The 24829-nt window shown below is 40.1% G+C and overlaps 1 protein-coding gene across 9 annotated transcripts; it reads right to left on the minus strand.

Moving 5' to 3' along the window:
• On the minus strand, positions 1-24812 carry CEP63 (centrosomal protein 63). Of its 9 annotated transcripts, none has more exons than XM_088670751.1 (16): positions 24684-24812; positions 24430-24535; positions 21934-21990; positions 20550-20724; positions 18799-18894; positions 15715-15840; positions 13876-13989; positions 11526-11759; positions 11124-11269; positions 9121-9240; positions 8556-8670; positions 7488-7685; positions 5606-5671; positions 3169-3374; positions 2620-2902; positions 1-477 (listed from the first exon to the last, which is right to left on the minus strand). In XM_088670751.1, exons 3-16 carry the CDS (start codon positions 21963-21965, stop codon positions 319-321), a joined length of 2070 nt encoding a protein of 689 aa, XP_088526877.1. In that variant the 5' UTR covers positions 21966-21990; positions 24430-24535; positions 24684-24812; the 3' UTR covers positions 1-318. The 9 variants fall into 9 exon arrangements, with proteins under 9 accessions (XP_088526877.1, XP_088526879.1, XP_088526878.1 ...); XM_088670753.1 differs by having other exon boundaries at positions 2570-2902; XM_088670752.1 differs by having other exon boundaries at positions 24299-24535; positions 24684-24783.
• Positions 24813-24829: the final 17 nt, after the last annotated feature.

Raw genomic sequence — 24829 nt, forward strand, 5'->3', positions numbered from 1 at the left:
TTAGTTGTCATTTTATTTATTCACATGGATATATACATATAAAATAAATTTATTTTCTTTACAAAAGATAGCTACATCATTCCCTCCTGAAAGTCACCGCACACTCTTGGGCAGCAGGACTAAATAAGGCATCTAGAAAGTAGTGTAATTACTGCCACCAGACAAAATGCTTTGCTCCAGACAAATTTCATTTCCTTGGTTTCACCACCACTAATACCAGGGAAAAGCCCCTTTTTAGCTGCTGAAGGCTCCCTTGGTCCCCTTCTTGATGCATCTTATATTAAGCCCGCTTTCCAATCCTTGGGTCTTGAAGCAATGTCACTTTTTGTGTTTGAACTGGTGTATTGTCATTTCACTCTCCTTTTTCAACTCCTCAATATGTGCATCTAAGCGTTCTAAGATATGTTGAGATCTTTCTTCCTCCTCCTCCAAGAACTTGACAGCAATCGCACCAATGTTTGTCGTAGGCAATGGGCTCTAAAAATAAAACATATATGTTGAACAAGACTCAACCAGAAGATTATTTCTGGCCTATTGCTACATTTTACTATTTAACTGCATCTATGGATAGAAATCCCCTAAGCAAAGCATCATCTCAGCACTGTTGGTATATATTTAACCCTGAAAAATGTGAAAATGTTGGATTATGTAGTATTTGGCTTACACCATCATGATTTCACTATAGCTTGCCTTTAAGCACACACATACCTAAGCTTTCATCTATTGAGTTTAGATTGAGCGTGATGAAGTTGTGCATTAGAAATCATGACTGAAAACTCTAGTAATTATTATTTGCCTTTAAAACATTGAAGTTAATTGAAATATTTTTAGGATTCCAAGTCATGGAAATGGGGCTGACTTCTGATTAAACAAGGTTAGGATTGAACTGTAAACCTTTCATGCTCCCCTCAAGATTCTCAATATACCTCAGCAAGCTATGGTCAAGGAGTCACATCTTTCAAAAATAAAACTATAGGGTGGAATTCAATGTCACACACTTCCAATCATTCTGTCTGTGCAAGTATTTCAGCTTGTCAGACAGAATGAACCCCCCCTCCCTCCGCATGTTCTGGGGGTTCCCCCATGTGCCCTCAAGGCAATTTTGGGGTCATTGGGGTGGGGAAGCCTTGTTACATAAGCAGAAGTCCTTAGTTGAGTTAAACCCTAAATGCACAACCAGTAGAAATTGTTTAAGTGTAAGAGGACATGTGCTGCCTTTTCTGAAGCTACTGTACTAAAGCCCCCATTGCACATTTCTACTGGTTGTGCATTTAGGGTTTAACTCAATAGCTCATATTATAGGAAAAACTTAATATCAATGTTTCAGTATTCTTAATAATAGACATTGCAGGCACCAAATCCTATTCCACCCACTTCAGTGCGTCCACTTCCACATAGTTCTGCATTGCAAGAGCTACCATTATAATGTCTAAGGCCGCAATCACACCACACCTTCAAAACATTATAAACAGACATGATGCCCCCCATAATTCTGGGAGATGTAGTTTGTTAAGGGTAGTGACAGTTGTTAGGAAACCTCTAGTCCCTTCACAGACCTACAATTTCCAGAGTTCCCAGTGAAGGGGGGTTGATTGTTAAATCACTCTGAAAACCTGTAACGAACCATAACTCCCAGGATTCTTTAGGAAAAGTTGTGACTATTCAAAGTGGATTCACAGTACTTTGAATGTATTGGTATGAATGTCGTTTACAGCTTTCCTAAGAGAGAGGTAGGCATGATAAAGAGCTGATTGTCCACAGAAGGGATTGCAGCATGCCAGCAACGAACTCACTGCTAGCGCAGCATTGGCCAATCTCACCATGTCATGTGCGTGCATGCAAACCACTAGCAAAGAAAGCACAAGGAATTGGGAAGAAATGATGGAGAAGCAGGTCCTATGAACAAGCCCTCCCTGTTTGCCCATGTTTTCATCCAATCTTAAGCCCAGGGTTTGATAAGCAGCAAGTCAACTGATGAGTCCCATGGACTACAAGATCAAACCTATCCATTCTTAAAGAAATCAGCCCTGAGTGCTCCCTGGAAGGACAGATCCTGAAGCTGAGGCTCCAATACTTTGGCCACCTCATGAGATGAAAAGACTCCCTGGAAAAGGCCCTGATGCTGGGAAAGATTGAGGGCTCTAGGAGAAGGGGACGACAGAGGATGAGATGGTTGAACAGTGTTCTCGAAACTACTAACATGAGGTTGACCTAACAGCGGGAGACAGTGGAAGACAGGAGTGCCTGGCGTGCTCTGGTCCATGGGGTCACAAAGAATCGGACACTAAACGGCTAAACAACAACAAGTCAACTGAGAAGGGCCAGTGGAATCCGCTTTGATCTGTATGGAGACAAGGAACAATTCAGTTGAACTTGGGACACCCCTTTCTATGCCTCTTGTCAGCAAGCTGCTGCCATCTGGTGTCCTACTACAGAATCCTTGTAATCTTCATTTGAACAGAGGTTTTATGGCATTTGGAAGACTTTTTTCAAATAGGATTTGTCTTGTCTGAGTAACACACACATCAAACATTTGTGGTAGTGGTTTTACATAAGGCATCACACTCACCCTCGCGGATTCTGCATATAACTTGGTGTGACACTTCGTTCCATGCTTACCAAAGATAGAAGTTCTTTCTCATTCTTCCCTAAGACATAAGTAAATTCATTGTCTGCATGTGGCAAGGAATCTGATCTCAGAAGGGGATCACAGGACAAGGATTCAATGGAGTTGCTCCTGCTGATCTGGGGTGACAGTCCATCAGCCGTACTAAAAACTCTTCTGGTTGACAAATGCTGCAGTTTTTTAATTTCTTCTTCATAGTGCTGAACAGTCTTGTCAAATTTAACCTGAAGTACTCTCATTTCTTCTTCATGCTTACACTGCAGCTCTTGCAGTCTCCTGAACATGGATTATTTTTAAAAAAGGAGAAAGTTCACTCAATAAGAGACCAGCTCTTCTCAGCTCCAAATATTATGCAAGAACAAACTACGGTAACTGTTTTCAGTTCCAGGTGGAAAACACATGCAGTGCACAGAGACCTCAAGGTGTTAACAGCAGGATGACTTTCTGCAGAACTCCATAATCGTCGAGCTATACTAGGATTTCTGCCATTGTAAACAATTCATCAGAACAAGAGAAAAACTTGTTGAACACATAGATCTTACCTGCTTTCCACATTCTTTATCTCAGTCATCTGCTGCTCCATCTGCTGCATGATATTCTCATATCTGCCCTGAGACCTGCGGGATGAAGCTTCCAGGCTGGCTTTAGTTTCTGCTAGTTCTTTCAATAATTTCTGGTTTTCAGACTCCACCTTATTTAGGGCTTTGGCATAACTTTCCTGGAATTCTGCCAGGGGGGCACTTTTTCCCTTAAAATGACAAAAATGCTTTAGTCAGCGCTGTTGTGTTTGTTCACCAGCCCAGCTTTCCGTAGAAAGTTTGATTTTGTATTGCAAATTTAAGAAGTAAATTTTCCAAGTCTTCTACTAGGAAAAAAATCCCTTCAGAGTGTAAATCAATCACCAGCTGTCTGGATGAGTCTACATCTAGAAAGACCAAAATAATCAAACCTACATAGGTACAAGCTTCCCTCATTCATCTCAATTGGGTGTGAACTTCAAGACCAATTTGTGATCACTTAAACGTCAGTCACATTAAATGTGTTCCAGCTGCATAGCTCACCACTAACACCAAAGCCAATGGGAATGCCTGCTTGTACCTGGATATACAAAAAACCTCCTGACACTCCATTCATTTGAAACCACTGTGTGATTAGTGTATTTGCCAACTGCAGAGAAAAGCTTAAATAACCAGCTGGGACTGACCCCTCTAGAGTCCAAGATCCTATTACCAACAAAATCAACCACACATGCACACACAGATCAGCACATAACTGACATCAGCTGAGCAACACCGAGCAAACATATCCATTTTTAAAATATCAAGTTTTTAGCTCAGTAATTTCCCTTAGTAAGATTATTTAACTCAGTCAGCCTCTACCCCATCTCCTTCACTTCCCTATTCTAATCAGCTTGCAAGAGCTGCAACATATCTGCAAATGCTAAGATGTCATTCAAGATTTTCAAGTGAAATTTCGTTCTGTATTTTCAAGTGGAGACGCAGAACATTATCAAACCTGCTCCCTACCATTTGTCTCTTGTCACATCAAAACACTGAAATGGATTTTGTAACATGTGATCTAGATTAATTTCATTTCAAAATATGAATACATTTGTAAACTGAAAAACAAAATCAAACTCAGAACCCGCCCCCTCCCTCTCCATGGAGGCTGTAGGGACATGACTCCTTCCCCTCTATGTGGAGGGCTATTGGACTCATGACCTGCTGCCCTGCTCACCCTATCTGTTGTAAAAATGAACACCTGGATAAGGAGATTTCCCAAAGTCTAGGGAGATCCCATGTTCAAACTAACACGGGATCAATTTGGTTCACTTCTCCCCATAATGACAGAAGTGGGGAAAGAGATGGAAGGAAGCCCAAGGCTCACATGTTGTCTCACAAGGTACAGAAGAGACTGTGTGTGTGTTCGACGTGTAATGTATGAACAGCCAAATTATCTCACTTGATTATACAGTGGTACCTTGCAAGACTAATTTTTCGCAAGACGAATGTGTCTTGCGATCTGATGGTGACTCGCAAGATAAATTCATTTTGCAAAAAATTCGTCTTGCGAATCACGGTTTCCCATAGGAATGCATTGAAATTTAATTAATGCATTCCTATGGGCAAAAAAAGAAATTTCAATGCATTCCTATAGGAAACCACGATTCACAAGACGAATTTTTCGCAAAACGAATTGACTCGCGGAACAAATTAAATTCTTCTTGCGAGGTACCACTGTAAACACAAACAAAATTGTATTCTTCTTAATACCTACTAAAATTAAATGCCCTGGACAAATCTTCACTAGTATTCAATTTTCAATGTTTTGTTCTCAAATGCTTGTTCTCTCCAGAGAGCTTAAATTATGAGGTGGGGTGGGGAGGGGCACAAGATGACACTACCCTCTGATATGCCCACTTTAATTACCAATATGAGACAATTCTGGCTGCTGCAGCCATGTGCAGAAAACAAGTTCCACCAGTTCAGCAACATTCATCAGGGGAAATCATGTGCAACAGTGTTCTTATTACTGAGGAGACAGCACTATTTTTCTGTGACAATGTGGATGGGCTTCAAATTACTATAACTATGTGTAGGGGTTCAATCAAAACATTGTGTGATCAGGCTTTGAATGCCAACTTTTATTGCAATGTTTCATTTTATACTCTCCTTCACTTACATTGCACTGACACCTAGTGGGCCCAGAAAATAAAATATACATACCGTAGTTCAATCTGTCCATATTTCTATCCTAACGCTTAGGATGTTTAGTCAGAAGTCTCATCAATTTCACTTAAACCCCACTGTGACTTAGCCTGCAAGCTTCAGTATAAAAATATCAAATCACCTTTCAAAGCTTTGTATAAATATATGAAAGATGCACTTTCCTGCACAACACACACAAAAGCCAAGTGTTTTCTAGAGAGACTACAAGTGCACACTTCAAATAGCACATCCCATCACACCAGACACTTACCTTTTGAAGAATTTCTGAGAGCTGGTGATTATCTTGCTTAAGAGATTCCAACTGCGACAAAACAGCCTGAAGTGACAGGTTGGCGGTTGGCGGTTGGGGAGAAGTTACCATTTTTTTTGTTAGTATATTTCACATGGAGGAACCATATAGCCCATAAACTTGTGCAAATCTGAGAGTTGCAATATTAGCAAGTTTCTAGCCGTCATAACTAACTCTGAAAATGTGGTGCCAATACAGCTAAAGGGTCTGGAACATACATGCAACCAAAGAAAAGTCATCCCACAACATATTGTTTCCTTTAATGCAGGGCTCACCAACCAGGCACTCATGAGTGCCATCATTCCTGCAAAAGCCTTCTTCATCAGTGACCCACAGGCAGGGCCCCCAGACTCTGATATTTCTTTTAAAAAAAATAAGTTTCTAGCCATCTTAGAAAGAAAGTTATACAGTGAAATGTACAGGCAGCTTCTATGAAATTTCTGTGAAATTAGCCAGCCTGGCTACTCCCAGCTGGTAGTGGTTTTTGCCAATGAACACATGAAAGCTGTGGTTCATAAATAAATTGTTTGGACACCAGGCAACAGGTATCCTTGGGATCCCAAAGAGCAGCTGTTTTCTCCTCTCCTTTAGTGGCATCTCTCTGCTTCTGTGTTATTTTTGAGACCTCAGACTTTCCATAGTTTGCCTTTTCTTTTTCCCTAGTAACCAAGCTACATCTTTCCTGCAGTGGGTTCATCTGGGATCAGGTATGCCCAAAAATTATTTTTTCTAATATTAAATAATCTCTACTCCTCTGCCAAATGCAAATGTGAAAACTTTATGAAAGAGGCTTAGGCATGTCTCCTACCTGCAGAGAAGCTAAAAACTAGGGACTCATTAAGAATTCACTGCATAGTTAACTTATAGTACAATGGTATACATGTGTTTAATGAGGCACTTTAGGATATGGGTTGGGGTAGGTATTGGGGAAAACCAGACTTTTTGTGCCTTTAGCAGCTGTGCTGAAAAGGCTTAGCCTTTTCCAGTATGGAAATACAATTACAGTCATACCTCAGTTTAAGTACGCTTCGGTTTGAGTACTTTCAATTTAAGTACTCTGCGGACCCGTCTGGAACGGATTAATCCACTTTCCATTACTTTCAATGGGAAAGTTCACTTCAGGTTAAGTACGCTTCAGGTTAAGTACGGACTTCCGGAACCAATTACAGTCATACCTTGGGTTAAGTACGCTTCAGGTTGAGTACTCCACGGACCCGTCTGGAACGGATTAATCCACTTTCCATTACTGTATATTCCTTCGTATAAGACTACTTTTTAACCCAAGAAAATCTTCTCAAAAGTCGGGGGTCGTCTTATATGCCGGGTCGTATTTCTTATATGGCGGGTACATCCCAAACTCTCTATTTTAACTGGAGAAGTTGGGAGTCGTCTTATACGCCCAGTCTTATACGCCAGAATATACGGCACTTTCAATAGGAAAGTTCGCTTCAGGTTAAGTACGCTTCAGGTTAAGTACAGACTTCCAGAACCAATTACACTTATACTTCGGGTTAAGTACGCTTCAGGTTGAGTACTCTGCGGACCCGTCTGGAATGGATTAATCCACTTTCCATTACTTTCAATGGGAAAGTTCGCTTCAGGTTAAGTACAGACTTCCGGAACCAATTGTGTACTTAAACCAAGGTACCACTGTATAGAAAAAGCTTCACCATGACTGCACAATTTTTTTGTTATGCCACCCCTCCCATGGCAGGCATGTTGTGACTGGTGCCCACAGCACACTTTCAAAATGCAAGATGTGCCCACTGCTCCATAAAGGTTGGCAACCTCCTGCTCTAATTGCTATACATCAAAACATTTTGAGGGATAACGGCCTATTTACCCTGTGCTCCACTGCCTTCCGTTCTGCTTTTTCCATCTCCATTTTTAGTTGCTGCTCCAAGTTTAAAGTACAACTATTTGATGAGGCAATTGTGATGTCACGCTGGTGAAGCTCCCGTGTTAGCTGAGCAACCTCCTGCTTCATTCCTTCTAACTCACTGTTGTGACTATGTTCTTTGTGGAATAGCTGCTCCTTCAGCTAAACAGAAACATATATGAAATTTGCAGTTAACATTTCACTGATTATCAGAAATCTCAGCATACTAAGCTCTCTGGAAGCACAACATCCTGCAGTTGCTCACTACTTAATCCTAGTGAGCAGCACTGTTTCATAATTCATTCAGTACTAATGCAGTGTACTAGTTCTGCCTGACCTCAGTGTATACATTGATCTCCTGCATTCTTAGGGCAGTTGTATTTCATTGAATTGGGGGATTAATGATAAACTAGCAAATTACCCACAAGTGGACCGGCAAACTGAATTATTCACATTATAACAATGCACAGCTGCCCCCTGTCTGTTCCCGAGCTTCTACTGCACACAAAAGTGCAAATAAGAGAAATATTTTTTAAAATATTACCAAAATGCAGAGGTCAGAAGAGTAAAGGACCCACTTTTTTGTCATCAAAAAAGGTGATAGGTGCCAATAGTCAAATCATAAGCACCATTTTTTAAAAAAAACTAATGCTGAACACAACTGAAAAGTAAAAAAAAAATTGCTTTCCATTCTATATGAATGATCTAGCCATTGGACCAGGCTGAAATATTAAACAAAATTGAGGGAAGGACTTAAGACAAAGAAACTGAAGAAGCTGATTGTTGCAAAGTTTGTTCCAATTTGTGGACAAAAAAAATCCCTAAAATGAACATCAAGCCACATCAGAGAAAATTCTTAACTTAATACACAGATGACATCAGATAGACAACAGTCAGAAGTAACCATTAAAAACAAGGGTGCTTACTAGGTATAATGGGGCTTTCAGAAACAACATTGATTCCTACAGTGCCCAAACCTATTTTAAAATGATGTATCACTGCACGTCTTTTATTTGCACAAAAGGCCCTCACCTTTTTAATCTCAGCCTTGGCCTGGCAGAGGTGCTCTTCTGTCAGCTGCAACTCCCGGCATTTCTCATTTAGCAATTCACTCTGCGGGGCATGGTTTGCATTTGCAGAACCCAGGCTATATTCCAAAATGGTACAAGCACAGCAAAACACAAAAGACTTTTAAAATATTGTAGCAAGTCGCTACAGAGAGGAGAGTGGCAGCCATTTTGCAATTATCTGATGCACAAATCCCACTAAGCAACATCCAAGTTACAGAAACTTTTCCTTGGTAGCTTGTTGTTCACTCAACAATTCAACAGTTGATGAAAAGTTGCAATTTTAGTCAATTACCTGTAGCAAGCATATATGATTCTTAGACCTTTGTATGAGATAAAAATGTCTTAAATTACAGTCAGGCATCTCCAAGGAAGAATGTTCTATTTATATAACCCTAAATAAATTACTAAAAAGTTTAGACATTTCTAAGCCACCATTAGAGCCCTCTGATACAGTAAAGATGCAGAATGTATCTTCTAAATTCAAACCCTTTTGTAAAGGTGGAGAAAATTCTGCGATGATCATCTACCTGCCCTCAAGATGAATAATTTCAGGATGATCTAGCTGCAAGTGTATGTTGTCCAACTCTGTCCTGCTACGATAGATTCCATTGGCTCCTTCACTGCTCTGCAGGCACTCTTCCAGCGACCTGTACAGGAAGACATGTGAGTTCCTGAAGACCGTAGCCTTCCGACATCCAAATTAAATCAGACACACCAGTTCTATTAGATGTGCAAACAGACCCACAACACAGACGAATATTGCAATGCTTGTTTCTGGAGTGCTAAATATATTATTAAAATAGAAAGTAGTACCTTAACTCTGCATTAACAATGAAATAATCGTGGAAGAAATAATCATGTTCACCATCAGTGTTGCAAATGAAAAGGGGAACAGCACAGCCCTTGTATGTTACTTACCTTAAGCTCTGGCCAGGCAGAGCTATGCCCCAGTTCACATGTAATGCTAAGCCAAACCAAACTAGAAGGGAGATTGTGGCAACTTTGCTTCCCCACTGGTACTGGTACTGCTACTGCTGTGATATAGGCCATGGTTTGGCTTAGTGCACCATCCGAATCAAGGTTCTTGGTTTGTCTCCTCAAAACAAACCACAAGCTGTAATTCAAGAACAAATCTTGGTTAAAGCTTGTGGTTTGTCTGAAGGAGACAAACCAAGAACCTGGGTTGGACAAGACACTAACTCAATTCATGGTTCACCTTGCATGAGGACTGAAGAACAAATGAAGCAGCCACACTCTTTTCTGGGAGACCACACATTTGTTTTCAGCAATGGTTTGGCTTAGTGTTACAAGAAAAGCAGGTCAATTAGTTACTACTGCCTTTTTAAAGCTTGGAGAAGTAATTTAGGGACTCTCAGTAGGTTGTAACTATCAGTCACAAGGATCTTACAGTTGAAAATGGTGTTCCAGGTGTTAATTAGTAAGGAAAGATGATGGGGAGTATGGCTCAATTCTAGTATTATCATCTGCCTTACAATTTCTGCCCAAGAAAAGTGCTCAATTTATGAAAGCCAACATCCAACAAGAGGGTTTTTTGGCGGGGAAATGAAACACTTTAGAGTCATACAATAAAGCAAAGGTCCATATATCTGCTTGCCAGAGATGATCTGGCAAATATCTGGTGACTGACTCCATCCTAGTGAGTAGGATACGCAACAGGGATAAGCCTTTGCCTCCTTCCACACCATCTAGCTGAGAAGGGGAGAAGGCTAATTCTCACATTTGTGCAAGGCTTTGAATGTTGTCCAATTACCTCAAGTTCAGTATGTTGCCAAGAGACAAAAGCCCACCCCCCACATGAGATGGGGTCTATGTCAAACACAAGTGCCCTTGCTTATCAAGGCCAGTCAAAATTTGTGGATCCTTGAAATAAAAGGAACAAATAATAAGACATTCAATAAATGCATTTGGTCTGGCTGAAATTTCACATATTTCACTGGCCGGTAATACAAAATCCTAAAAGCAGCCAATGTGTACCCTCACAAAATGTAATTCAAAATGCATGGACTTACTACAGTGGCTATTTTTAATTCAGAGAAGTAGGATTAGTGGTGTAGAGAATAAAAAACCAGAGACATAGCATCGCATTACTTTACTATTACAAGAACAAACAATTAAATTTAGCAAGTGTATTTGTTAAACTACTGCAGCAGTTCTCAAAAGGGAGAGGTATATTATGGTAACTTCCACTGGATGTTTTGATGCCTCATTGAAAGCCTCTCAAACTGGCAACAGTTAATTGACAGTCAGTTAAGAATATAAAATCTACTTTCTCTTTCTCTCTCCAAGAAACATTTAGAAAATCCACCTTAAATCATGTTGTGGACTGATATAATCCTGTCTCCTTTTTCTTTTTTAAAAAATAACGTTTTTAGCAAATGTTGAGTACTAATCACTATCTAACTTTAGTTGGGTTGGGAAAAAATGTGCTACATACTTTTCCTAGTTAGAGAATATCTAGGTTTCAGACAAAGGGCATAATTTGGGTACGTTTTGATGCCAAGAACCATACCTGACAAAAGCTTCTTTGTTTTGCAAGGTTTCAGTTAGTTTGGACACTTCCTTCTGTAATTGTTCTTTTTGCACCTGTAAGTTCTTAATGAAGTCTTCCAGAGAGAGCAGAGTGGCCCTAAGTTCCATCTTTTCTTCATGTAGAACCTTCAGAGGTGAAGATGGAAATTAGTAATGCAAAGATACAACAAATGGGATTAAGATATTAGAATAAGCAAGCTATTGTGCTTGTGCATATACCTAAAGAGAAGGACAACTTGGAACAATCCCTTCCCTATCAGACATTGCTTCTCAATTAGGCTCAGGATAAAGCTGGGAGGAAGCCTATTTAATTAGTGACTTGCCAGCCCACAAGCATTACAAGCTGTATATTAACCTGCTTCCAAGCAATTCACTCACAGACCTCCAGTGAGTTCCGGGAAACTTTCAGCTCATCTAGTACTCTTTGATGTTCCTCCAAAATTTTCTGATTGCTAGAAGTTAAATCATCCACTTTCATATTCAGCCTTTCCACTTCCAGTTCATTGGCACAGATAGTGTCATTGGCCCTTTCCAACTTGCTAGTTAAGTGATGGATTTCAGATTGGCTTGCCAGCTCCACAGACTCAAACATTTGCTTCCGGCTGGACAGTTGAGCCTGTAACACAGAGAGCACTGTTCTGTTAAGCTCTCCATTCCTGGTTCTATTTTTGTCCACTTGTAGCAGTGATCACAACAACACTTCTGGAAGAAAAGAGCAGCAAGAGGTCCAACTTCTCCAACTGCAACAAAAGTTTCCAAAGAAATATAGCACTTTTTCACTTATTAGATGGTCACTATAACTCATAAAGGGAATAAAGGCCAACATATGTTTGGAATCTGCAGACATAATGTGTACTGTAAGACATACATACAAGTTAAGGGATATAAATACACAAAACCTTTTGTGCAGGATGGCTTCCCCACTGCATAGGAAAGCTTTCAAACTGAGATTTTTAAAGCAACCTAGGCATGCACTGTTTTTAAATGAAGGTATCCAACCAACTTATGTAGGGTGTGAAAGTTTCCAGTATTGTATTTTTTCTGCTTTTAGAAATGCATTGTTTCACAATATAAATCAAATTGGTCAACTGGAATGGATATAAAGCTAGCGAAATTTAAGATGAAAGTAGTAATTATTTTTTAGGCAACAATCCCTTAGAAATATTTATGCACACAGTTTTTCAAGCATGCTAAAACTAACAAAATGCTTTTCAGTGCCTTCATTTTTCCACTTTAAAATCTAAATAATGTAAGGGAAGTGTATGTAATTGAGTTTCACTTCTTAAAATATTTACAAGTATTCTTATCAAAATAATTTCCAACTAAAGCTCTGAATCTCTGTGAATGTAATAAACCACTCTAAGTGAACTTTAATTATTTTCTGTCATCAAGTATTTCAGATGTCAACTATTCTTGGCTTTCAGAAAAAACTTTTCTGATATTCATATAACATGTACAATTAACATGTTATTGAGCTCCTTGGAAGATAAAGGTGGCCTATGTATGAATTAATGAATTTTTTCCCCTGGAAAACCCACATCATCAGCATCCAAGGAGGCAATCCTATTCACCCTCAAGCGTATGTCACATGGATTTTCATACAACTTATTCCCAAATCAGTGTCAACAGGACAATAGCATACCTGCAGTTAAAAATTATTTGGGCTATATTAAATATAGACTAGGGTTCTGTCAGTGCAAGGATTTCCCCTATGCCAATGGAATGTTCTCCCCTCTCCTCCCTCCTGCATCCCCTTAGATCTGTTCTAGAAGTTCCCGCAACCCTCAAGAACAGATGTGGGAATGGCGCTGGTGGCAAGAGAGAGTCCCATTGCACTGGTGGTAATCCTTGGGTGCATCTGCAACTATTTCACCGAATGCTGCCCTATGACTGCTTTGAGAATCAAAATCCTACTACTACTTCTTGTTGTTTTTTGCTGCCCTGTCACTGATATGACATTCTAGCTAAGGCGCCAAACAAATCTGCTTTCAATAGACTAAGCCATCAAAAACACAGGCACAGCTACAGCAAGGTATTTGTCTTCAAAAGGCTTACACTTTGTCCAAGCGCATCTGTGAGCATCTTTCACAAAGCCACTATCAGTGTCAGCCTTAATCCTGTCACTGCCAACTTCTGCCATGCAGAACTTCTACTCAATGGCAACTCTGGAGTCTATTAAGTGCAAAGCTCCCAGCAAGAGCTTCTTATCAGCAGCTCCAGTGTTTTGTGTCAGACCAAGTTTATTCACAGCTGGTACCTGGTCAGTTAAACTAAGCCACAGCGGCGCTAACTCAATGAACAGATTAATTTTTCAGAAACAGCAGAGGCTCTGCACGCTTGCTTCAAGAGACACAAACAGCACAGCTATGCATTAACACTACATTGGTTACCCTGCCACATAGGAAATGCACCATTTTTTAAAAAAAACAACAACATTATTTAAACAGGTTGCATACACCTGGTGGCATGTTGTCTGGCATCTATACAATTTTGAACAACATAGTATTTCAATTCTTTCACACTGTGCAATTACCCAACCAGAATCATCTTATGGCCTTTCTCCAGCTGGCACTTGACAGCAAAGATAGGCATTTGCCTTCCAGCCACTGTACAGTTTTCAGATTATTTCCTGGCTTTGTGTACATACACTGGTAACCTAAATTGTGCTAAGGCTCTAAAGACTGGTGCCAGTAAGTCCTTTCCAAGGCAAACTCCTCATCCGTTAACTCTACCTGAATGAGATCAGACTGCTCAGCAAAAGCCTTCCGCTGTGCTTCCAGTGATGCCACGTGCTGCTGGTAGTGCAAGCGCTGCTTCTCCCAATCTAGAGATTTCTGGCGGAACTCCTATAAAGACAATTGGTAATCACTATTGATCTGGTTGAAAAATACCCACTAATCCAAATCCAGTATCTTCTACTTTGCCCCTATCCTTATCCAAGTCGAGAACCTCATTAAGTACTGTAAGCCTGCAACGTACATGCATTTAACTTATGCACATTCAGCTTTAAGCAATAAACAAACAAACAAACAAACAAACAAAAAGGGGGTGGGCATCGGGGGGGTGAGACTTTGGCAAATCTCACCTGCCACTGAACCCAATGTGTTTTGAGTGCAGTGGTACACCTCTGGTTACGAATGCTTCAGATTACGAACTCCACTAATTCGGAAGTAGCAGCTCCTGGTTGCAAACACCCCATTAGCAAAAGGATAAGAACGGTTTCAGCTTAAGAACGGACCTCCAGAATGAATTAAGTTTGTAACCAGAGGTACCACTGTATATACAATTTTGGCTTTAGGTGCGATCCCCAGAATGTAACCCCCATGTATGTTGCAGTCTTACTGTAATCTAATACAACCATTCATAAGAACAATGTTTTATTTTGGTTTCCAGTCCATTATATTTTTATGCCAGTTATTGCTTGCATATATGTTACACAAAGACATTTATAAATCTGAGAGTTCTTAAGAGTTTTGTTTTTCAAAGTGTCTGTCACAGAGACCATGCTACAGAGACCATATAGGTTGTAAGCATGGAGTATACTGTGGCAATAATGATGGGCCCAGAAAAAAGATGCAGCATCTCAAAAACAATACTGAATTTATCGTGACAGGAAGATTAAGGTGGTCTTGGAAGACACTACAAAATGCTTCCAGCCAACAGGAGGAAGAAGGCATCCCCCAGGTCTTTGAATGATCTGTCATTACACATTCAACTATGTTTATCAGAACACATCATTATCTCTCAAGGGGTTTCTAAATAATGAACATTTTTTAAAAAAAAAACTGATTCCATCATATCCTGTGTCACACTGTCCTCCAAGTTGTTACACTACTGCAAATATATAGCATTTTCCAAATGTTCCAGGTAAAATATATTTTAGCTGGAAAAATGCTACACATCCCCTGAATGATTTATTTGTTCTTGTGTAAGCACTCTGTGGGATGTGGCTGTGTAGCATGAGTACATTAAATACTGCTTTTGACATAATTAGTAGGGATGGACAAACTTACTCCTCGAGAAATTGCAATTCTCTCATTAAGCAATAAATCCCATGGTAAAAGCTCAGATGAAATCTCAATTTTTTTGTGATTTCATAAGTATTCCTTGAGTTCAAGGGTCTTCAGCTTTGTTTTAAATCAGATTTTTACTTTAAAATAAATTCAATTTCAATGTTTAAATAATCAGTTTAAAAATAATATGTTCAAAGGAAACCACTGATTTTTATTAAACCTGTCATGGTTCAGGCTAGTTTTTTGCTTCTGTATAATGTACAGTTGTGCTCTTTAACCACAGATGGGGAAAGCATATTGAGCAAAAATAAAGCACTTATTCTTCCACACATTCTCAGAAATCTGATGAATATTGTGCTCGCCAGTGCTTGTACATCAGATTCCAAAGAGACCATGCAAATGTACTGTATATAAAAAAGCTGAAAACATATTTGTTCAGAAAGCACTAGAGAAAAGAAACTACAGGCCAATTCATATCTACTCAGAAGTAAGCCCCATTGAGTTCCATAGCTCTGAATTTTATGAAATCCGGACCAGGACTGCATTTTATCCACTTACCTCTAACTTCTTAGTCAGGATGCTTACTTCAGATTGGTCCTCCTCTTGGCTCCTGCTGGGTAATTTCCTTGCTTCTTTCAGTTGTTTCTTCAGGAGTTTCTCATAGCTTCTCTTCAGCCTAGCTAGCTGTATGAAAAGCAAGGCAATTCACAGCATTGTGATTAGTGCTAAGTAGAGGAACACAGGGTTTCTGAAGCAATATTGCAACTTTGTAGGATACATTTTTATTATGGATTTTCTATTTTTTATTTGGACACTTCATTATTACAACAAATGGAGGAAGGATAAAAATAATACAACCCACAAAAGTAAATATTCCCAATAAATCCCTATTCTAACTCCCTCCAAACCAACAACTGGCAAAATAATAAAAGACCGCAAAGCAGAAAATAAAGAAGGGGGAAAGAGAGAACAGAAAGTAGATTGAAGTTATGATAGATCAGAAAATATGATGAAGCGAGTGTAAAGAAGCAGGGAGGGAACTGGCAGGGAACTATGAGCTATCAAGTGTTTTCACTGTTATAGCATCCAATTGGCATGCATACTTATTCAGAAAAAGTATACATTTCAAAATGGGAATCTTGATTTAAGGCAATCTAGAACTCCTCTGGAAATGCTGACAGTTTGCAGTAAAGATTAAACTATTATTAATATTAATATTATTTTCATTTCCATACCTATTTATATTTTTTAGAAAAAAATCTCAAAGCAGTTTACAACCTACATTAAAACACCAAATCAAACAATCCAGAATAAAACAATACTGAAGAAAGTCAAATACAATGTATAAACTCAAAGCAACATAAGTAACAGGAAACTAAAATATTGTCTTAAAAGATTTCAAAATAAAGCCTTACAAAGGAGGTAAACTACAGAATGTACATTTACATTCCGCAAGGTTAACAACATTATCTTAAACAGTAAAAGAAAACATTATTAAAGGAAGTCAAATACAAGGTGCACATTTAAAACAGCATAATTAGCAAGATAATAAATTATTATTATATAAGTACAGAGCATATCTGCTGCTGGTGCTGCCAATAATGCCAACAGTGGTTCATGGCAGGCGGCAGCTGTGGATGCTTAGGTTTGATAACTTGGATCTGCACTAAGAGTCAGTCAAGTTGGTCTCTTAATAATGATGCATGTATTGAGAGGGGTATTTTTAGTTGTGGACCAAGTGCTTAAAATTACAGTAATTTTATAATTCAATTGTGGATATTCCAGATAGCAGTACTGTACCACTACTCTTAAAAGGGGGCACCACCTAAGAGTAAAAATTGTGACACTACATACTCTAGTAGTAGACTGCCTTCTGCTATACTTACTGAATTGCTAGCACTCTTCAACCTTCCTGACTGCCCCATACTGCTGCCAGTCCAGCTTCCAACCTTTGAAAATATCTGCCACTGCACCTCAATCTTGCTTGGCAGAATCCTTACTATCCCCATGGGGGAATCTCCTAAATAAGCACCATTACTCATGCTGGAATGAAAACACTTCTAAAAATGTAGACAGATGTCTTCAGATTGCAAAAGCAACAGCACAAAATTAATTTTATTTATAGCCTAACAGTAGGCCGGACTTGAACCAACTCTCCAGGGGGAAAGGTTAATGCATTACAAGTCTCATACGGCATTTGACTTCAAGCAGCTGACAAGCAAGAAGAAAGGAGGACAAAAGCGAAGGCCAAACATGAAAAGCTGTCACAGCACACAACTCCTTATTGTGAAATAGCTGCAGTACAGCAAGCCCTTTGTTCCTTATTTTCTTACAGAATATTTTTTTAAAATCAGATTTTGGCTGCAACCATATACACACTTACTTGAAGTAAGCTTCACTGAACACAGCAAGGAAACATATAGGACATGGCCCCAGGAAGAAAACAGACACAAATTCCCCATGAGAATAATACACAGAGAAGCTGCTGTAATATAAGCAGTCCACCCCACACAACTGTGATTTGAAGGAACCATTAGCACAGGTAAAGCAAGATTCGAACTTAATACTCTGAGCTGAGCTGCCCCCAACCCACCCAAACAAATTGAAACTGACTTTGCAAAGGCAGCTCAACAGCCATTAGAACAGCATACCACCACCAGCAAAAAGAAGTGGAGCTTGAGAGGCAAAATGTTTTTATCTTATTAGCAAGAAGAGATGTCATAATGAACCTAGGCTTTAGAGTTAATTAACACAGCTTATTAAACTCAGCTATTAAAAATATTTAATAAGATAGTTTTTCTTAAGGGTCAGCTAACCAAAGGGCTAATACAGATTATGAAAAGGAATGGAAGGGTGTGAGATGTTTTTATATATAAGGGAAAAGTCTACGTGATATAAATGAAGTGGATATTTGAAAGGGCTGGGCTTAATGAGTATTCTATAGATAGTAGAGCAGAAGTAAAGCTATTTGAGATCTCCCAATGGAGTAAAACAAGGAACAATTCAAGGTACAGTACACATATGCTGTGGATAGGGAAACAGTGGCCCTCCAGATGTTATTCCAATTCCCATCAGCATTGCCAATGGTCAAGGATGATGGGATTTGGACTCCAGCAACAGCTAGAGAGCTCCAGGTTCCCCAACTCTTGATGTACGCCATCGACATTTTCCCAATAATGAGTGGACATACTCAAGCTGTATGTAAACTGTTCTCACTCTTATTAATACCGCTTGACTTCGTTGAACTAATAACAATCAAGTACTTACTTCAATTTAAACTTTCTCTAAATTCCTGGAAATAAAAGTATGCCATAGAGGGAAAGATTTCGTGAAGCAAAATCTTTTTATGTTAACATCCATGTTAAAGCCCACAGTGAATGCACTTTGTATGTCTATTGCAATAACATAACTGCTGGATGTTTGCATCCATTAAACAGGCAAAACATTGCAAATTCCACAAGTTAAAAAAGGGGTGTTAAAAGGTTTTAGGAAGAATTGACATATGCATGATTCGGGTTCTTGTTTTTGCACTTTCAAGGGAACTGCATCATATTATATATATGAGATGACAAGATTATAGACATGGCAATACCATACAGTAACCTACAATATAAAATAAAAGCTGGTCTTGAGGAGGCTCACCTCTTCCTGGACTTTTCGTAACTGTTGTTCATATTCCATAGTCATATCACGATTCAGTTGTTCCATCCCTTCTAGTCGCTGACACAGCCTTTCAATCTGAAAGACACCAAATGTCATTTGACCAACAGCAGAAACCCTCTCCTTTTATTATCCAATGGAAAAAGTCACTAAAGTGAAGAAACTGTGAAAATCATCCTGTACAGCACAATTAAGGAAGGGTTCTCTACACATTATTTTCTTCAAGCTTTGCTACAATGATCTCTCCACCACAAATAAGTGGGTTGAGTCTACCCAAGTGTAACAAGGATAACAGAAGACCCAGTGAAACGGGATAGAGCAAGTGTCTCTTTTGCCCATGGCATGTTCTAAATTCCCAAGGTGGAGAGAGAGGAGCAAGAACACCTGCAAAGCAAGGGGGGGGACTACTCCATTGGCCTCCCAAAGCAGCAACAATCTACAAAACTGAGATGGTAGCACACCTGCCCACATTAACATTGATTGGGAAATGGAACACAGGTTGTACTTTCTCTCTTGAGCCAAGGTAGACACAGTGTGAGGTTTGGAAATAGTGTCAGAACAAGCTCGTGCTGCTCCTAGAAAATGTTTGCGCTCCCAAAGGGAGGCCTTCATTACATTTTAATAAGCCTATAATTAGCCTATTCAGAAGTGAGATTAATAGCCTGCCACAATAAGGAACTGGAAAAAGAATGCACACTGTCTGTGCCAGCTATACACAGTAACAGTGAAACAACTGCAGAATAAATCCAAGATGCTGTGTCATATTCTAAAGTGGAAAGTAAAATTTAAACCAATATCTGGAATATAATATATTATGTTAAAATAAGAAGGCTTGGTTCCTATCCTGGGAGAAGGACAGGGCAAACCTTCCAATCTCCTGGAATATTCAGCAGCTTTAGCACGGTATGAAGCATGGTATCCTTCAGGTTCAGTTGTCCCAAGTGGGAATTTGGGCTACTGTTCTTCAGTAGTTTCATTCAAGAAAGTGGTGCAATAAAATATTGCTCTGCCTCACACTTGTGTTATTACACTGTGCTACGGGGCTTCATGTGCATAGAATGTGGCTATAGTTATTCACACTCTGGTAGCCTCTTTTAGACTTGTGTAATGAGTTGTACTTAAGATTGTCGTTGAAGGCTGAAGAAATGTTAGTTCATACAAAATTATGTGGAAAAGATATTGACTGAGGCTAATCATTAGTTCTGGGGGGAAAACACTGGCTATCAGTCTGTTTCTGAGCACAATATAAAGTTTTTAAAGCCCTAAACAGCTTGGGACCAGAGTGCCTGAAGGAATATCTTCTTCAACATGAATCTGCCTCAGCATTAAGCTCAAAGATCTTGCTGTGAGGTCTCCCCACACCTGTCCCAAGCCCACAAGTGAGATAGGTAGTGGCCATGGATATAGCCTTTCCTGGGCTGATGATCCCATTATGGAATTCTCTCCCTCAAGGAGGCTTTACTGATGCCAAGTCCAACATCACCTTTGGAGCCAGGTGAATACACTTTATTGACTCCAGATTTTTTTAGAATTGGATTATTTTACTCCTTTTTTTATGCTGAAGTTGTAATGCTAGTTTTTCAGTATTTGATTTGATTCAGCATTCATAAACTGATAAAAGGATTTAGGAAAGATGAGAGGGGGTACAACTTTATGCAGTGCAACAGCCTACAGTGAAATCTCAGAAAGGAAAGCATAGACAAGTACACATAGCACCAAAGCTATAAAAGTACCTCTTTACATTTCTCATCCAATGCATTCCTGAGAGAGGACAGTTCCTGTTCTCGCACATCCAAGCAGGATTCTAGTGCCCGGGTTTTAGTTTCCCATTCAGCTTTCTTATGAGCCACCATTATGTCTATCTGCTTCATCAGCTCCTGTAGTTCTGCTTCACATGAAGTCTGGAAACTTTTATTAAAAATAAATAAATTATCCTCATCGCTTATTTGTATGCTGTTTTTCCATGGTAAACCATGCACGGTTGCTTTAATCATGGAGCAAATATCAGAGAGAGATACTAGGTAAGCAAAGCTTTCCTTGCTTCTCTCACTCCCTCATATACACCATAATACAGTCATACCTCGGGTTTGCTCCTCGCCGAACCCAGAAGTACCGGAATGGGTTACTTTTGGGTTTCGACGCTCGAGCATGCGCAGAAACACAAAATGAAATGCGCAGAAACGCCAAATCGTGTCATGCGCGTGCACAGGTGGGTTGTGAACGCGCCTCCCGCATGGATCACGTTCACAACCCGAAGTACAGTGGTGCCTCGCTAGACGAATTTAATTCGTTCCACGGGTCTTTTCTTATAATGGAAAATTCGTCTAGCGAATCCCATAGGAATGCATTGACTTTTTTTTGCCCATAGGAACGCATTAATTGAATTTCAATGCATTCCTATGGGGAACCGTGATTCGTTAGCCGAATTTTTCGAAAAACGAATTCGTCTAGCGAGGCAACCTCCGCTAGCAAAAACCTTTCGTTAAGCGGAAATTTCGTTAAGCAGGGCATTCGTTAAGCGAGGCACCACTGTATGACTGTAATCAGGCAATGGTAATACTTCCAAAGACATCTCTTCTCCTGGATCCTTTTATTGCCATGCTAAGGGATGGGTTCCTCCAGCCCAAAGCACTAACAGAGAGCATGTAATGGAGCAATGCAATGTAACTTGAGCATACAATTATTGCCCACAATACACTCACAGGGATAAAAGCTGGGAAGCCTGCATAACACCAGGGGTCGTATTATTTTTAAAAAATGAAAGTGACCAGAAGTGACGATCATCCAGGGGTCGACTGGTTTGTCACCCCTGTTCTAGAGGATTTCAGGAAGAGCAGCTTTATAAGCACATTCTTGAAGTTGTAGCTGCTATTTTTCTGTCAAAATGGTAATACCCACCAGAGATAGTGCACATCTGAAGAAAAGCATAATTCTTTCACATAATGCTAGCAAAACAGGAGCTGTGAGCGCAATTACTGTGGAAGTAACTATCATACCTGGGACTGTGAAGAACCTGACATGTGAAGCACTTGTGCAAACCCATCTTCCAGGTTCAGTGTAATCTATGCATTTGTGTAAAACCATTAATAACTACCGGTAGTACTAGTATACACATACCTGCCCTGTATTCTTTCTAGCAATGCCTCCATCCTGAAATCACATCCTTTAGGGCAGCTAAAAAAGTAAGCAAAATAAAGGTTATGCTACAGTAATTCATCACCATGTCCAATCTGTCTCTAGGTGACTGCAAAATATGAGATGTGTCTGACAATTGAGAAAAGGAAAGGTGAATAATTACACAGTTTACTTTAAGTATGCAGGGAATAGTTGCCACTTCAATAAATTTGTACATCACATATCAAGCACCTTATAAATGAAAGATAAATTGCAAGATAACAAACCAGAGTTGCTTGATATATGGATTTTGCTAGTGCTTTAGTAAAGTGTGTGGATTGTTTCAGATAACAAAGCTAGGGATTACATTGTTGTAGATTACATTGCTATAAAGACATAAGTACCAATCATATGAGTCTTTCTACATAAAAAGCTTGTATGCAATTGTTTTGCTATATTTGTGCCCTGCTCTCTTTTAGAGCATCAAACATATGAAATATTAGCCATTCAGGCACTAATGGGTTTATCTTCTGGTGGAACTATTGCAAGTGATGAAGGCCATTTTAGAGAAGAAAAGATCCAGGGTGAAAGATTCTTGTGTGTGTGCCCTCTGTATGCCTGTCTCAATGGGCTTATTTAATAATGTGGGCTAAAACCCAAAAATATATATACCAAAAACATACTTACATTATTTTAAAAAAAATAAAACTCAGCCATTTAATATTTCCCCCCAGAAAGCTTAAGTTGGAAAAGTCAATTTGTGAGCGCACATGAGGGAAATGCAAAGATCTCAGATAAAAAAAGTCGAGCCACTTCTAGAGACTGGTAAATACTGGCGAAGCTTCAACACCTGTACTGGAGAGGCAAGGCATACTTCTCCACATCACATTGTTTGAATTTAATGTGTGGAGCAGGGGTGGGAAACAGGATCAGGCTGACAGGCAATGATTATGCCAGGTGACTGGCAGATGGGCAGTGTCCCCCCCACACCCATCTGGGCCACCAGCCAGATTTTATTTTCCACCCCTGTTGTATAAAGTTTCTCACAAAGATGTGTATTGCTCCAAGGTTTTCAGAGTAATAGCTACATATTTAAAAGCAAATTTATAAATGTAAGCAACATATTACTGCTTGGGAAACTCAGCATCTTTTTAAAACAAATGCAAAATAGCTATTGAGCTACATAGATTTGTGCTACTCAACTTGAGTACTGTATCTTGATATTCTTTACAAAGTCACCTCCCTCCCTATTCTTTTTTTATTCAGTCTGACTTTGTTCAATTGGGCATATTTCTAGGTATGTACACATATGGCTGTTGCTGAAGTCTATCTTTTTGAAGCTCTTAAGTAGTACTTTATATTGCAATAATAATACTTGCCTGATTGTAACACAAAAAAAGAAAAAATGTCGCCTCAGATGTTATGTTATCCAGGTTTGTTTCAGTGAGATGCTTAACACACCAGTGCAATGTATAAATGCAATGTATAAATATTGAAGAATGGGCTGTTGAGTATCCTTTTCCCATATAGGCCATGTACTGTATGTCTACATAGGTATGCTATATGGCTAATATGCATGCTTTCAATAAATTTTAAAGTACTTTTCAGCCTAGCTTTCCTGCTGCTTTTAACTGCTGGTTTCATGGTGGTGGTTGTATTGCAAGACTATCCCCAAAAACTTCTGCAAAAGGTGGTATAAAAAGCCTTAGACCAGCATTTCCCAAACTTGCGTTTGCCAGCTGTTTTTGGACTATAAACCCCAACATCCCTCACCACTGGTCCCGATAGCTAGGGATCACGGGTCTTGTAACGCAACACCAGCTGGAGACCCAAGTTTGGGATACACTGCCTTCGACAAATAACTGGGGTGGGTGCAATACGATAAAAACTTTTAAGCTGCAAGGTTTACAGTTACAAGCAGTTAAATGGCCTCAGGTGAAAGGGACAGAAGGTAACAAGAGTGTTCATTCAAAAACACATCCAGAGTTAAGTACAACAAAGAAATGCTTTGCTAAAGCAAGTACCTGTAAAATCAGAAGCACAAGTTACTTGGGAGTGAACTGAACGGTGGGGCTTTGCTTCCAAACAAGTATGTGCAACACAGGGCTGGGCGGCAAAAACTATAAAACAGGGGCTGCAAGCAGAGCAGGCAAAAGGTGGCCAATGTTTCCCCCAGTTAAAAACGATAACTTGCAGGAAATCGCCTCTGGCCACCATTGAGCTGGAATTTGCCGTCTCCGACTGACAGGGGCTCCTGTCCCTCGAGGAAGAGGAGGAGAGGGAGCTTTTCAGAGCATTCAAGTACAGTAAAGGGCGCTGTTGTTTCCCCCTGGCCGCTTTTATGAGACGCTGCTTTCTAAGGGCCGACCTTGGAGACGAATCTCCACGCCAAAGTCGGCACCGAGGGCCAGAGCTCCGCGCTCCCAGCCGGCGGAGGGCAGAAGCGAGGAGGCAGTTTCGCGCGTGGGTCGCCACGGCGTGCACACGTTACGAAGTTACCTCACTGGGGCGCGCTGTTCGCGATAATAACCGAGGAGCGCGCCGCGAGGGAGAGGCGGGTCTGCTGCCCGCGGAGCGCCAAAGGCCAACGAGGCGCGGCGCGCACCTGGGTGAGGAGAAGAGAAAGAAGGGAGAAAGATAAATGAGCCCGCCCTATCAACGCCGCGCCAGGGATAATGGCCGGCGAAACAGAGAGTCGAGCTTCTCTTCTCACGCCGGCTCCCGCGCGAGCCACTCAACCACGCCCCGGCTACCTCAGAACTTGGGAGTCGCTCTCTGGTTCGTGACTCTCGCCCGCGTTGTTTGGGTAAAGGCTTGCGACGCTCTCTTCTTTTTCTCTCCCCCCCCCATCTCTATGGGTTTTCCGGCTTCTGGAGCCGTTTCCTGTGATGTCACTTCC

Source organism: Zootoca vivipara, chromosome 5 (genome assembly GCF_965207765.1).
Source record: "Zootoca vivipara chromosome 5, rZooViv2.hap1.1, whole genome shotgun sequence".
Classification (NCBI taxonomy): Eukaryota; Metazoa; Chordata; class Lepidosauria; order Squamata; family Lacertidae; genus Zootoca; species Zootoca vivipara.